General features: G+C 35.7%; 1 protein-coding gene across 1 annotated transcript; it reads right to left on the bottom strand.

The window, feature by feature from the left end:
• Positions 1 to 3,439: 3,439 nt before the first annotated feature.
• LOC141498345 (adenylate kinase isoenzyme 6-like) lies at positions 3,440 to 4,346 on the bottom strand. The gene has a single exon (XM_074201441.1). The coding sequence runs from the start codon at positions 4,343 to 4,345 to the stop codon at positions 3,854 to 3,856; it is 492 nt and encodes a 163-aa protein (XP_074057542.1). The 5' UTR covers position 4,346; the 3' UTR covers positions 3,440 to 3,853.
• Between the last annotated feature and the right edge of the window lie 11,748 nt (positions 4,347 to 16,094).

Here is a 16,094-nt window from a genome sequence, read left to right as displayed (position 1 = left end):
AGAATTTCTCCTTTGGTAAGGAAAATTGGACTTAAATAAATTTCATGTCTTTCCAAGCAAGGACAATTTAGAGGAGAATTTTTCCTTAAACTAAATGGCATCATTCATAGAGAAGAAGAAAAACATGAAAGACCTTTCTGTCAATTCTCAGTGGGGTGTCACATCAACAATTTGGCATTATTCCTAGGGGAGCAAAACTGGACTAGAATACATTTCATGTCACTCATGGAAAGGTTCACTTAGAGAGGTATTTTCATGCATACATCTTTAAACTTTGTGGGGGTTCCCCAAGAAGGTTCCTAATTTTCTCTTCAACTTCATGACATTGTCTGTAGAAAGGAAGGAAAACTTGAAAACCCCTTCTGGTAATTCTCACTGGGTTGTCAGCTCAATAATTTGACATTTCTCCTCTGTGGAGCAAGATGACTGAAATGAGTTTCTTGTCACTTTTTTAAAGGTCCATTTAGGAAGCAATTTTCAGGAATCCATCTTTACACTTTGTGGGATTCTCAGAGAAGTTGCTAATTTCCCATTTAACTTCATGATATCATTTATAGAGAACATGATAACATTGAAAGGTGCATCTGGAAAATCACAGTGTGATGTCAATTCAACAATTTGGCATTTCTCCTCTGGTCAGCAAATCTGGACCTTGTAAGGTACATTAAGAGAGGAACTTTCACTTATATATATATATAGAAGAAGAAAAGTTTGATAGCCACTTGTAGCAAATCTCTGTTGGATGTCAGTTCAAAATATTTGCATTTGAATTCTGGGTAGCAAAACTGAACTTGGATAAGATTCAAGTCACTACATGAAAGGGTTATTTAGGGAGGAATTTTAGCCTTATAGTTTGTAATATCATCTATAGAGGAGAACAAAAACTTGAAAGACACTTCTGGCAAATCTCAGAGGGTTGTCAATTCAACAATTTGCCATTTCTCATCCAGTAAGCAAAACTGGACTCAAATAAGTTTCATATCCCTACAAAAAAGGTCCCTTTAGAGGGGAATTGTGCTTTAAATTTCATGATATCATCTGCAGAGAAGAAGATAAACTTGAAAATCATGTCTGGACAATCTTAGTAGGTGCCACTTCAACAATTTGGCATTTTGTCTATGAGTAGCAAGGTTAAATTCGAATAAATTTCATGTCACTCCATGTATTGCCAACCAAGGTCCACTTAGATGGCAACTTTCCCTTAAACTACATGACATCATCTATAGAGAAGAAGATACACTTGAAATCCCCTTCTGGCAATACTCAGCAGAGTGTCAGTTCAACAATTTGGCATTTCTCCTCAGGTAACATTACAGGACTCGAACATGTTTCGTGTCATTCCATGAAAGATCTTAGAAATTTTCTTGCATGCAACTTTAAATTTAGTGGAGTTTCTAGTGAATGTTCCTAATTTTCCCTTCAACTTCATGGTATCATCAACAGAAAATAAGAAAAAGCTGAAATCCACTTATGGAGAATCTCAGTGGGAGGTCAGTTCAATAATTTGGCATTTCTCCTCTGGTAAGCAATATTGGTCTCTAATATTTTTCATATCACTCCAAGAGAGTTTAGATTGAATTCATCCCTAAGTTTCATGACATCATCAATAGAGAAGAAGAAAAACTTGAAAGCCAATTCTGGTAAATTTAAGGGAGATGTCTGTTCAACAATTTGGCATTCCTCCTAGTGGAAAAAAAAACTGGTCTTGAATAAATTTCATGTCACTCCATTAAAAGTCCACTAAAAGAGTCCGTTCCCCTTAAACTTCATGATATCAGCTATGGAGAAGAAGAAAAAGATGAAAGCCACTTCTGACAAATCTCAGTAGGGTGTCAGTCCAACAATTTCTCATTTCTCCTCTGATAAGCAAAACTGGACTATAATAAGTTTCATATCACTCTTATAAATGCTCTGTTTAGAGGTGAATTTTGCTTTAAACCATATGAAACTATCTGGAGAAAAGAAGATCAACTTGAAAGTCATGTCTGGAAAATCTGAATGGGGTGCCATTTCAACACTTGGCATTTCTTTTCTGAGCAGCATGGCTCATCTATAGAAAGTTTCATGTCATTCCATGGTAGCTGCATTTATACAGTTTATACAGGAATTGTCAGGAATTTGTCTTTGATCTTTGGGAAATTCTCTAAGAAGTTTCCAAATTTTCCCCTAAACTTCATGATATCATCTACAGAGAATAAGATAAACTTGAAATCCACTTTTAGAAAATCTCAATTATATGTCAGTTCAAGAATTTTGGCATTTGTCCTCTGCTAAGCAAAACTAGACTTACGTAAGTTTCACATCTGTCCAAGCACGGTCCATTAAAGCAGAATTTTCCCTTAAACTTCATGCCATCATTGATAGAGAAGAAGAAAAACTTGAAAGCAAATTCTGGCAAATCTCAGTAGGGTACAAGTTCAACAATTTGACATTCCTCCTCATGGAAGAAAACTAGTCTCAAATATGATTCATGTAACTCCATGAAAGATCCATTTAGAGGAGCATTTTGCTTTAAAAATCATGACATCATCTATAGAGAAGAAGATAAATTTGAAAGTCATCTCTTAAAGATCTTAGTGAAGTACAGGTTCAACAATTTGGGATCTCTTTTCTGAGGTGCAAGGTTCAATTTGAATAAGTTTCATGTCACTCCATGAGAGGTCCACTTAGGAATGAATTTTCAGGAATTCGTTTTTAAACCTTGTAGGGTTCCCAGAGAGGGTTCCTAATTTTCCCATTAAACTTTTTGATACCATCTATAGAGAGGAAGAAATACATGAAAGACAATTCTGGAAATCTCAGTGCAGTGTCAATACAACATTTTGGCATTTCTCCTCTGGCAAGCAAAACTGGATTGAAAAAAGTTTCATGTCACTCAAAGAAAGGTCTATTTAGTTGAGAATTTTGCCTGAAACTTCATGACATCATTCATAAAGAAGAACAAAAACTTGAAAGCCACTTCTGGAAAATCTCAGTGGAGTGTCAGATCAATAATTTTGCATTTGAACTCTGGGGAGCAAAACTGGACCTGAATGCATTTCAAGTTACTACATGAAAGGGCCATTTAGACAATAATTTTGCTGTTAACTTCACAAAATCATCTGTAGAGAAGAAGGAAAATAACTTGAAAGTCACTTCTGGAAAATCTCCATAAGGTGTAAGTTTAGCCATTTGTCATTTCTCCTTTAGTAACAAAATTGAACTCAAATAAGTTTCATTTCATTTCTAGAAAAGTCCATTTAGAAGAGAATTTTGCTTTAAATTTCATGACATCATCGATAGGGAAGAAGATAAACTTGAAATTCATATCTCCAAGATCTATGTGGGTTTCCACTTCAACAATTTGGCATTTCTTCTCTGGGCAGCTATGCTGAACTCTATTAAAGTACATGTCACTCCTTGACAGGTCCATTTAGGAAGGAATTTTTAGGAATTCATCTTTTTTTTTAATGTTGATAGCTTTATCCTTAAGCTCCTTTATTTACAAAGTCAGCAGTTCTTCCTAGTCTTCATTTTTCTTTTTCATGTCAATTATAAGATTTCCATTTGGTTTCTCAAATTTGCTTACTCTTTAGCAGGTAACCAAAATAAATGAGAATGTTGAATATATCTAAACTTTAAAAATCCTTAATATCTTCTTTATTTATTTGGGGGTTTCTCAGTTTTCTCATGGAGAAAAAAAAATTTAGTCATAACTCAACCTTATATATTATCCACCTGCCACTTGTACAACACAATTCTGGATAGTAAAATTTGGTGTATGTTGTCTTAATTCCTATTGCATAAGGAGGAAGAAGTTATCAAGAAAATAATTTGTAGAACACCTTGAAAATCCATGCTTTGCCTTCAAAGTTCAATTATTATCTTTCATCCACTGTTCAATCCATTTCATTATCTGATCTAAATTACTCTCTAGTTCTTCTGGTACATTGCTTGGCAGCTTGTGCACTATTTCATGCTTGTAGGAAGCCATGGCTTCTTCATAAAGAATTTGGAAAATTTCACACTGTATATTGTCCTGTAGTTTCATTACACTGTATCCCCTCTTTTCAACTCTTGAATATAACACAGAATTATCTGTTTGAAGCACAAAAACTATATGAAACCATCGTTCAGGAAAGAAGTCACAGCCATGGTAATCAACAATAATTCCACCTTCGGTCATTTTATTTTCTAACTCATCAACTACTCTGTCTTCATCCAAAATAGGACATTCGTATTCTTCATCAAAGCCATCATATAACTGTCCTTCTTGTGCTAAATCGCCCACATTAATGTATGTCAGTCCTGTTCTTGATGCAAGTTCTTTGCCTAGTGTGGTCTTTCCAACCCCTAGTGTACCCATGAGCAGGATGTTGGGCAGCCTCTTGGCGGCCGCGGCGCCAACTCCCAGGAATTCATCTTTAAACTTTGTGGGATTCCCAGAGAAAATTTCTAACTTTCCCATATACTTCATGATATCATTGTTAGAGCGAAAGAAAAATCTGAAATCCACTTCTGGAAAATCTCAGTGGGGTGTCAGTTGAACAATTTGGAATTTCTCCTCTGGTGAGCAAAACTGGACTCAGAAAAGATTCATGTCACTCCTAGAAAGGTCCATTTCCAAGGGAATTTTGCATTAAACTTCATGACATCATCCATAGAGAAGAAAAGCTTGAAAACCACTTCTGGCAAATCTCAGTGGGATTTCTGTTCAACAATTTGACATTCCTCCTTGTGGAGCAAAACTAGTCTCAAATAGGATTCTTGTCACTCCATGACAGGTAAAATTATAGAGGAATTTTTACACATACATCTTAATACTTTTTAGGGTTCGTAGAGAAGGTTCCTAATTTCCCCTTCAGGTTCATGATATCATCTATACCGAAGAAGAAAAACCTGAAACCACTTCTGGAAAATCTCGACGGGGTGTCAGTTCATCAATGTTGGCATTTCTCCTCTGATAAGTAAACTGGATTTAAATAAGTTTCATGTCTTTCCAAGTATGGTTCATTTAGAGGAGAATTTTCCCTTCAACTTCAATCCATCATCAGTACAGAAGAAAAAAAAAACTTTAAATCCACTTCTGGCAACTCTTAATGGCGAGCCACTTCAACAATTTGGCATTCCTACTTGTAGAGCAAAACTAATCTCAAACATGATTCATGGCACTCAATGAAAGGTCAAGTTGTAGAGGAATTTTGCTTGAAATTTCAGGACATCATCTATAGAGAATAGAAATTTGAAAGTCATGTCTCGTAGATCTGAGTGGGATGCCACTTTAACAATTTGGAATTTCTTCTCTGAGGTACAAGGCTGAATTTAATTAAGTGTCATGTCCCACCATGACAGGTCCATTTAGGAAGGAATTTTTAGGAATTCATTTTTAAACTTTATGGGGTTTCTGGAAAATAATTCCTAATTTTCCTGTAAACCTCGTGATATCATCCATAAAGAGTAAGAAAAACCTGAATGGCACATCTTGAAAATGTGAGTGGGATATCATTTCAATAATTTGCCATTTCTGCTCTGGTAAGCAAAACTGGACTCAAGTAAGTTTTATGTCATTCCAAGAAATGTCCATTTAGAGGGACATTATCTGCAGAGATGATAAATTTTGAAGTCATGTCTGGAAAATCTCAGTGGGGTGCCACTTCAACAATTTCTGCTCTGAGCAGGAAGGCTGAACTCGAATAAGAGTCCTGTCACTCCATGTTAGGTCCCTTTATAGTGGAATGTCCAAGAATTCATAAATTTTGGGCGATTCTCAAAGAATGTTCATAATCTTACCTTAAAATTCATGATATCATATATTGATAAGAACATAAAATTGCAAACTTCTTCCAGAAAATCTCAATGGTGTGTCATTTCAACAATTTTAGCATCTATCCTCTGGTAAGTAAAACTATGCTTAAATAAGTTTCATGTCTCTCCAAGCAAGGTCCATGTGGAGGGGAATTTTCCTTTAAATTTCATGCCATCATTGATAGAGAAGAAGAAAAATTTGAAAGCCACTTCTTGCAAATCTGCATGGGATGTCAGTTCAACAATTTGGCATTTGAACTCTGGGGACTAATACTGGACTCAAATAACTTTTAAGTCACTCCCTGAAAGGGCCATTCGGACTGGAATTTTGCCTTAAAGCTCATGATATCATCTATAGAGGAAAAAAAAAAAAACTTGAAAGCCACTTCTCAAAACCTCAAGGGGGTGTCAGTTCAACAAATTATCACTTCTTAACTGGTAAGCAAATGTGGATTCAAATAAGTTTCCCAGAAAAGGTTCCTAATTCTCCCACAAACTCCTTGATTCATTTATAGAGAGGAAGAAAAGCCTGAAAGCCACTTGTGGAAAATCTCAGTTGGATTTCAGTTCAACAATTTGGCAATTCTCTGGTACGCAAAACTGGACATAAAGAAGTTTCATGTCTCTCAAAGCAACATCCATTTAGAGGGAAATTTTACCTTAAACATTATACTATCATCAAAAGAAAAGATAAAAAATTTGAAAATTACTTCTGGCAAAACTCAGTGGGTTCCTCCTCGTGCAGCAAAACTAGTCTTGAATATGATTCATTTCACTCCATGGGAAGTTCCATTTAGAGGAAAATTTTGTTTTAAACTTTCGATATCATCTATAGTGAAGATAAACATGAAGGTCATGTTTTGAGGATCTCATAATGTACCACTTCAACAATTTGCTCTTTCTTCTCTGAGGTGCATGGCTGAATTCAAATAAGTTTCATGTCACTCCATCACAGGTCCATTTCAGAGGGAGTTTTCAGGAATTCATTTTTAAACTTTGTGGGCACCCAGAAAAGGTTCCTAATTTTTCTGTAAACTTTGTGATATCATCTATAGAAAGGAAGAAACACCTGAAAGCCACATCTAGAAAATCTCAATGGGGTGTCAGTTCAGCAATTTGGCATTTCTCCTCTGGTTAGCAAACTGGATTCAAAAAAGTTTCATGTCACTCCTAGAAAAATCCATTTAGTTGGGAATTTTGTCTTAAACTTCATAATATCATCAAAATAGATGAAAAAAAATTTGAAAGCCACTACTAGCATATCTGACTGGAATATCTGTTCAACATTTTGGTATTTCTCCTCTGTGTAGTATGAATGGGACTGAATGAGTTTCACATCAATCCTTGAAACATGCATTTAGGAAGCAATTTTCAGGAATTTGTCTTTAACCTTTGTTGGGTTCCCACAGAAGGTTCTGAATTTTCCCTTCTACTTCATGATACCATCTAGAGCATTGAAGTAATAGTTGAAAGTCGCTTCTGGAAAATATCAATGGGGTATCAGGTCAACAATTTGTCAATATTTTCGTAAGCAAAATTAAACACAAATAAGTTTCATGTCACGCCAATCCATTTTGTTGGGGATTTTGACTTATACTTCATGTAATCATCAATAGAGAAGAAGAAAAACCGGAAAGCCAATTCTGGCAAATCTCAGTGGGTTGCTAGCTCAATAATTCGGCATTTCTCATGTTGGATCAAAACTGAACTAACTTAATTTTCATGACACTCCAGGAAAGTTCCATTTAGATGATATTTTTGCTTTAAAGTCCATGACATCAGCAATAGAGAAGAAAAATTTGACAGCGATTTCTGACAAATCTCAGTGGAATGTCTGTTCGACAATTTCAGATTCCTCAGAGTGCAGGAAACCTGGTCTTGAATAAGCTTCATGTCACTCCATTAAAGGTCCACTAAGAGAGAACTTTTCCCTTAAACTTCATCATATCAGCTATGGAGAAGAAGGAAAACATGAAAGCCTCTTCTGACAAAACTCAGTGAAGTGTCCATTCAACAATTTCTCATTTCTCTTCTAATAAGCAAAACTGGACTCTAATAGTTCCATGTCACTCCAGTAAAGGTCTGTTTAGTGGTGCATTTTGCTTTAAAATACATGACATTGGGGCAGCTAGGTGGCGTAGTGGATAAAGCAGAAGCCCTGGAGTCAGGAGTACCTGGGTTCAAATCCAGTCTTAGACATTTAATAATTACCTACTTGTGTGGCCTTGGGCAAGCCACTTAACCCCGTTTGCCTTGCAAAAACCTAAAAAAAAATACGTGATATCATCTGTAGAAATGAAGATAAACTTGAAATTCATGCCTTGAAAATCTCAGTGGAGTACCACTTCAACAATTTGGCATTTCTTCTCTGAGCAGCATGGCTGAACTCAAGTAAGTTTCATGTCATTGCATGAGAGGCCCATTTAAAGAGGAATTTTGAGGAAATCATCTTTTTACTTTCTGGGATTCTCAGAGAAGGTTCCTAATATCTGCTTAAACGTCATGATATCATCTGTAGAGAAGAAGATAAACTTTAAAGCCACTTCTAGAAAGCCATTTCTCAATGGGGTGTCAGTTCAACAATCTAAGCATTTATCCTCTGGTAAGGAAAATTGTACTTAAATAAGTTTCATGTCTCACTAAGGAAGGTCAATTTAGAAGGAAATTTTCCATTAAATGTCATGACATCATCCTTAGAGAAGAAGAAAAACTTGAAAGCCCCTTCGGGTAATACTCAGTGGGGGTGTCAGTTCAACAATTTGGCATTTGAACTCTGGGGACTAAAACTGGACTCAAATAACTTTCAGGTCACTCCCTGACAGGGCCATTTGGACTGGAATTTTCCCTTAAAGTTTATAATATCTTTTATATAGAAGAAAAAAATTTGAAAGCCACCTCTTGAAAATCTCAGTGGGGTGTCAGTTCAAGCAATTGTCATTTCTCTTCTGGTAAGCAAAAGTGGTTTCAAATAAGTTTCATGTCACTCCTAGAAAGGCCCATTTAGAGGGGAATTGTGCTTTCAACTTTTGACATCAGCTATAGTGAACAAGAGAAACTTGAAGGTTATATCTCAAAGATCTTTGTGAGGTACCACTTCAACAATCTGACATTTTTTCTCTGAGGTACAAGGTTGAAATCAAATAAACTATATGTCATTTCATGACAAGTCTATTTAGTAAGGAATTTTCAGGAATTTATTTTTAAATCTTGTATGGTTCCCAGAAAAGGTTCCTAATTTTCCTGTAAATTTTGTGATATCATCTATAGAAAGGAAGAAACACCTGAAAGCCACTTCTAGAAAATCTCAGTGGGGTGTCAGTTCAGCAATTTGGCATTTCTCTTCTGGTAAGCAAACTAAATTCAAAAAAGTTTCATGTCACTCCTAGTAAACTCCATTTAGTTGGGAATTTTGCCTTAAACTTCTTAACATCACCATTAGAGGAGAAGAAAACCTTGAAAGCCCCTGCTAGCAAATCTGAATGGGATGTCTGTTCAACAATTTGGTATTTCTCTTCTGCAGAGCATGAATGGGACTGAATGAGTTTCACATCAATCCTTGAAAAGTGCATTTAGGAAGCAATTTTCATGAATTTATCTTTAACCTTTGTTGAGTTCCCACAGAAGGTTCTAAATTTTCCCTTCTACTTCATGATGGAGCATTGAAGTAATAGTTGAATGCCACTTCTGGAAAATATCAATGGGGTGTCAGGTCAACAATTTGTCATTTGTAAGCAAAAATGAACACAAATAAGTTTCATGTCATGCCAAGAAAGGTCTATTTTGTTGGAAATTTTGACTTAAACTTCATGTTATCATCAATAGAGAAGAAAAACCTGAAAGCCACTTCTGGCAAATCTCAGTGGGGTGCTAGTTCAATAATTTGGCATTCCTCCTCATCTAGGAAAACTAGTCTCTAATATGATTCATGTCACTCCATGAAAGGACCACTTAGAGAGGAATTTTCATATATATACATCTTAAAACTTCGTGAGGTTCCCAGAGAAGGTTCTAAATTTTGCTTAAAACATCATGATATCATTTACATAGAAGTATATAAACTTGAAAGTCCTATCTGGAAATTATTCCTGGTGTGCCATTTCAACAGTTTACCTTTCTCCTCTGATTGGCAAGGCTGAGCTCGAATCAGTTTCATGTCCACGAAAGGTGCTTTTATAGCTGATTGTGCAGAAATTCATCTTTAACCTTCATGGTATCTCAGAGAAGGATCCTAATTTCCCCTTAAACTTCATGATATCTCCAGCAATGAAGATTAATTTATAACACCGTTCAAGAAAATATCAATTAGGGTGGCTAGGTGGCAGAGTGGATAGAACACCGTTCCTGGAGTCAAGAGTACCTGAGTTCAAATCCGGCCTCAGACACTTAATAATTACCTAGCTGTGTGGCCTTGGGCGAGCCACTTAACCCCATTGCCTTGCAAAAACCTAAAAAAAAAAAAAAGAAAAGAAAATCTCAATTGAATGTAAGTTGAACAAATTTGGCAATTCTTCTCTAGTAAGCAAAACTGGATTTAAATAAGATTCATGTCTCTCCAAGTAAAGTCCATTTAGAGGGGGAAATTTCCCTTAAATTTCATGTTCTCAGTGATAGAGGAAAAAGAAAACCTTGAAAGCCACTTCTGGAAAATAACAGTGGGGTACCAGTTCAACAATTTAGCATTCCTCCTCTTGTAGAAAAACTAAGCTCAAATATGATTCATGTCACTCCATGAAAGGTCCATGTAGTGAGGATTTTTCATACATAAATGATAAAACTTTGTTGGGTTCCCAGGGAAGGTTCCTAATTTTCCCTTCAACTTCAGAGAAGAAGAAATAAATGAAAGACACTTTTGGAAAACCTCAGTGGATGGTCAGTTCAATAATTTGGCATTTTTCCTGTGGTATGCAATGGTAGACTCAGATACATTTTATGTAACTCAAAGAATGTCTTTTTAGATGGGGATTTTTCCTTAAACTTCATGACATCATCAATAGAGAAGAAGAAAAACTGGAAAGTTACTTCTTGAAAAATCTTAGTAGTGTGCCAGTTCGCCAATTTGGCATTTCTCCTCGTGGAGTAAACTGTACTAAAATAAGTTTCATGTCAGTCTACAAAAGTTCCACTTAGGAATTTTCTCTTAAATATTATTGTATCAGGTATAGAGTAGAAGAGAAATCTGTATGCCACTTCTGGCAAATCTCATTGGGTTGTCACTTCAACTATTTGTCATTTCTCCTCTGCTAAGCAAAACTGAACCCAAATAAGTTTCATGTCACTCCAAGAAAAGGTCTCCTTAGAGGATTATTTCCCTTAAAACTACATGACATCATCTGTAGAGAAATATATAAACTTGAAATTCCTATCTGGAAAATCTCCATGGGGTACCACTTCAACAATCTGGTGTTTCTTTTATGAGCAGTAAGGCTGAACTTCTGTTAGTGTCCTACCACTATATGTGAGGTCAGTTCATAGAGGAATTATTTGGAATCCATTTTTAAACATTGTGCGATTCTTAGAGAAGATTCCTAATCTACCCGTGAACTTAAGGACATGTTATATAGAAAAGAAGATAAACTTGAAAGCCTCTTCTAGAAAATTTCAAGGGGTTGTAAGTTGAACAATTTTGGCATTTCTCCTCTGATTAGTAAAACTGGACTTAATTAAGTTTCACCTCTTTCCAAGCAAGGACTATTTAGAGGTAAAATTTCCCTTAGCTTTCATGACAGCATTCAGAGAGAAGAAGAAAACTCTGAAAGCCCTTCCTGGCAATTCTTGGTCAGATGTTTGTTTAACAATTTGGCATTATTCTTTGGGGTGGAAAAAAAGGACTCAAATAAGTTTCATGTCACTCCATGCAATGTCCACTTTGAGAGTAATATTCATGTAGAAATCATTAAACTTGTGGGATTCCTAGAGAAGGTTCCTAATTTTTCCTTGAGGTTTATGATATTGTCTACAGAGAAGAAAAAAAACTTGAAAACCATTTCTGGAAAATGTCAGTGGGAATCAGTTCAACAATTTGTCATTTCTCATTTGGTAAGGACAATTGTATTCAAATAAGTTTCAACTCACTCCACGAAAGGTCCATTTCGAAGGGAATTTTGCTGTAAATTCTATGACATCATCTCCAGAATCTAAGATAAACTTGATAATCTCAGTGCAGTGCCATTTGAACAATTTGATGTTTCTGCTCTGATTAGCAAGCCTGAACTTGAATAAGTTTCATGTCACTCCATGAGAAATCCATTTACAGAGCAACGTTTAGGCATTCACATTTAACTTTTGTGGAATTCTCAGAGAAAATTCCTAATTTCCCATTAAACTTCATAATATCGTATACAGAGAAGATGATAAACATATAAGACCCTTCTAGAAAATCTCTATGGGGTATAAGTTCATTCATTTTAGCAATTCTCCTCTAGTCAGCAAAACTGGACTGAAATAAGATTATTGTCTCTCTCCAAGCAAGGCCCATTTAGAGGGAAATTTTCCCTTAAACTTCATGCCCTCATTGATAGAGAAGAAGAAAATATTGAAAGCCACTTCTGGAAAATCTCAGTGGGATATCAGTTCAACTATTTGGCATTCCTCCTTGGCAGAGCAACTCGAATATGCTTCATGTCTATCAATGAAAGTTCCACTTAGAGGGGAGTTTTCATACATACATACATCTTAAAACTTTATGGGGTTCTCACAGATGGTTCCTAATTTTCCCTTCAAATTTGAGTGGTATATCTGTTCAACTATTTGGCATTTTTGCTCGGATAAGGAAACTGGATTCAAAAAATTTTCATGTCACTCCTTGAAAGGTCTGTTTAGATGGGAATTTTGCCATAAATTTCATGACATCATTGATAGAGAAAAAGAAAAACTTGAAAGACACTACTAGCACATTTGAAAGATATATCTGTTCAAGAATTTGGCATTTCTTCTCTGTGTAGCCAGAATTGACAAGAATGTGTTTCACATCACTCCTTAAAGGTGCATTTACAAAGCAATCTTCAAGAATTTATCATTAAGCTTTGTGGGGTTCCCACAGAAGGTTCCTACTTTCCCCTTCAACTTTATTATATCATCTGCAGAGAAGAAGAAATAGCTAAAAGCCACATCTGGAATATCTCAGTGTGATATCAGTTAAATAATTTGTCATTTCTCATCTGGTAAGCAAAACTGAACTGAAATATGTTCCATGTCACTCCAAGAAAGGTCCATTTAGATAGGAATTTTTCATGAAACTTTATAACATCATATATAGATAAGAAGAAATACTGAAAAGCCATTTCTAGTAAATGTCAGTGGGGTACCAGTTTACCAATTTTGTATTTCTCTTGGTGGACCAAGCTGGACTAAAATTAATTTCATGTCACTCCACTTAGAGAGGAATTTTCCCTTAAACATCATTGTATACTCTATAGAGAAGAAGAAAAATATGAATGTTACTTCAGGAAAATCTTGGTGCTGTGTCAGTTCAACAGTTTGTAATTTCCCTCCTGCTAAGAAAAACTGGACTCAAATAAATTTCATATCACTCTAAGAAAGGTCCCTTTAGAGGGGAGTTTTGCTTTAAATTTCATGACATCATCTGTAGAGTAATATAAGATTGAAAGTCCTATTTATCTCCATCAGCTGTCACTTCAACAATTTGGTGTTTCTTCTCTGAGTAGCAAGGTTGAACTTGAATAGGTGTCCTTACACTTCATGTGAGGTCTGTTTAGGGAAGAATTACTTGGAATTTATCTTTATACTTTCTGGTATCCTCAGAGAAGATTCCTAATCTCCAACTTGAAATTCATTATATCATTTATAGATAAGAAGATAAACTTTAAAGCCTCTTGTGGAAAATCTCAGTGGGGTGTCAGTTCAACAATTAGTTATTTCTCCTCTGTTAAGCAAAACTACTAAAATTCATGTCACTCCAAGAAAGGTCACTTTAGAGAAGAATATTTTTTTTCAAATTTCATTACAGCATCTTCAGAGAACTATACAAACTTGAATGCCTTATCTGGAAAATATCAGTGGGGTGCCACTTCAATAATTGGGCATTTCTTTTCTGAGCAACCTGGCTGAACTTGAATAAGTGTCCTGTCATTTCATGTCAGGTCCTTCTATATAGAGGAATTGTTAGTAATTCATCTTTAAACTTTGTGGGTTTCTCAAAGAAGATTTCTAGTCTCCTTTGGAACTTTGTGATATCATCTATAGAGATGAAGACAAACTTGAAACCCTCTTCTAGATAATCTCATTTGGGTGTCAATTTAGCAATTTTGGCATTTCTGCTCTGGTTAGTAAAATTGAAATTAAATAAGTTTCATTTCCTTCCAAGCAATATCCATTTAGAGGCCAATTTTCCCTTAAACTTCATGACGACATATATAGAGAAGGATAAAAACTTGAAAGCATGTTTAGGCAATTCTCCATAGAGTGTCACTTTAACAATTTGGCATTATACCTCAGTCAGCAAACAGGTCTCATATATTTTTCATGTCACTCCATGAAGGGTCCTCTTAGAGAGGAATTTCCATGTAGACATCTTTAAACATTGTGGGCTTCCCAGAGAAGTTTCCTAATTTTCCCTTCAGGTTCATGAAATCTTCTACAGAGAAGAAGAAAAACCTGAAAGTCATAACTGTTAAATCTCAGTGGGGTGTCAGATCAGCAATTTGTCCTTTCTCTTCTGGGAGGCATCACTGGACTCAAATAAGTTTCATGTCACTGCATGAAGAGTCCATTTAGAGGGAAATTTTGCTTTAAATTTTGTGAAATAACCTTTAGAGAAAAAGACAAACTTGAAAGTCATGTCTGGAAAATTACAGTGCGGTTCCACCTCAACAATTTGGCATTTCTTTTCTGAGCAGCAAGCCTGAAAACAAATAAGGTTCATGTCACACCATGAGAGGTTCCTTTATAGATGAATGTTCAGGAATTCATCTTTCACCTTTCTAGGATTGTCAGAGAAGGTTTCTAATTTCCCTTTAAACATCATGATATCATGTATGGAGATGAAGAAAATCTTATAAGGCTCTTCTAGAAAGTCTCAGTGAGTTGTAAGTTCAACAATTTTGGCAATTCTCGAGTATAACTGGACTTAAATAAGATTCATGACTCTCCAAGCGAGGTCCATTTAGAGGGGAATTTTCCATTAAACTTCATTCCATCATTGATAGAGAAGAAAACCTTGAAAGCCAGTTCTGGCAAATATCAGTTGGGTGCCTGTTTAACAATTTGGCATTCTTCTTCATGAAGCAAAACTACTCATGAATACGATTTATGTAACTCCAAGATAGGTCCCTTTAGAGGTGAATTTTGCTTTAACTTCCTAACATCATCTGTAGAGAAGTATATAAACTTGAAAGTCCTATCTGGAAATTCTCTGTGGGATGCCACTTCAACAATTTGATGTTTCTTCTCTGAGCAGCTACACTGAACTCAAATAACTGTCCTGCAACTGTCCTGAGGACCGTCTATAAAGGTCTTTTGTGGAATTCATCTTTAAATTTTGTCAGATTCTCAGAAAATATTCCTAATCTCCCCTTAAATTTCATGATATCACCTTTAGAGAAGTTGAACTTGAAAGACTCTTTTAGATAATTTCAGTGGGTTGTCAGTTTAAAAATTTTCACATTTCTCCTCTGCTAAGTAAAAGTGGACTTAATTAAGATTCATATCTCTCCAAGCAAGGTCCAATTGGAGGCAAATTTTCCCTTAAACTTTATGACAACATGCGTAGGGAAATATAAAAACTTGAAAGCCAAGTCTCATAATTTTCAGTAGGGTGTCAGTTCAACATTTTGTTATTTTTCCTCTGATAAACAAAACTGGTTTCATATAAGTTTCATTTTATTCCAAGAAAGGTCCATTTAGAGGTCAGTTTTACTTAAAACTTCATAACATCAAGATAGCATCTATAGAGAAGAAGATAAACATAAAATATCAATGCAGTGTAAGGCCAACAATTTTGGTACTTCTCTTATGGTAAGTAAAACTGGCCTTAAATAAGTTTCAGGTCTCTCCAAGCAAGCTCCAGTAAGAGTGGAGCTTACGGGAATGGCTTAACAAACTGTGGTACATGTATGCCATAGAATCCTATTGTTCTATTAGAAACCAGGAGGGATGGGAATCACGAAGCATGGAAGGATTTGTATGAACTGATGCTGAGCAAGATGAGCAGAACCAGATAAACATTGTACACCCTAACAGCAACATGGAGGTGATAGACTTGCTCATTCCATTAGTGCAACAATCAGGAACAATTTTGGGGTATTGCAATGGAGAATACCATCTGTATCCAGAGAAAGAATCATGGAGTTTGA

The sequence above is a fragment of the Macrotis lagotis genome, chromosome X, assembly GCF_037893015.1.
Source record: "Macrotis lagotis isolate mMagLag1 chromosome X, bilby.v1.9.chrom.fasta, whole genome shotgun sequence".
In the NCBI taxonomy this organism is placed as follows: Eukaryota; Metazoa; Chordata; class Mammalia; order Peramelemorphia; family Peramelidae; genus Macrotis; species Macrotis lagotis.
This window is presented reverse-complemented; position numbering and strand designations above follow the sequence as displayed.

Coding starts and splice junctions, on each gene's coding strand:
- LOC141498345 (XM_074201441.1), bottom strand. CDS start 4,345: ATGGGTACACTAGGGGTTGGAAAGACCACACTAGGCAAAGAACTTGCA.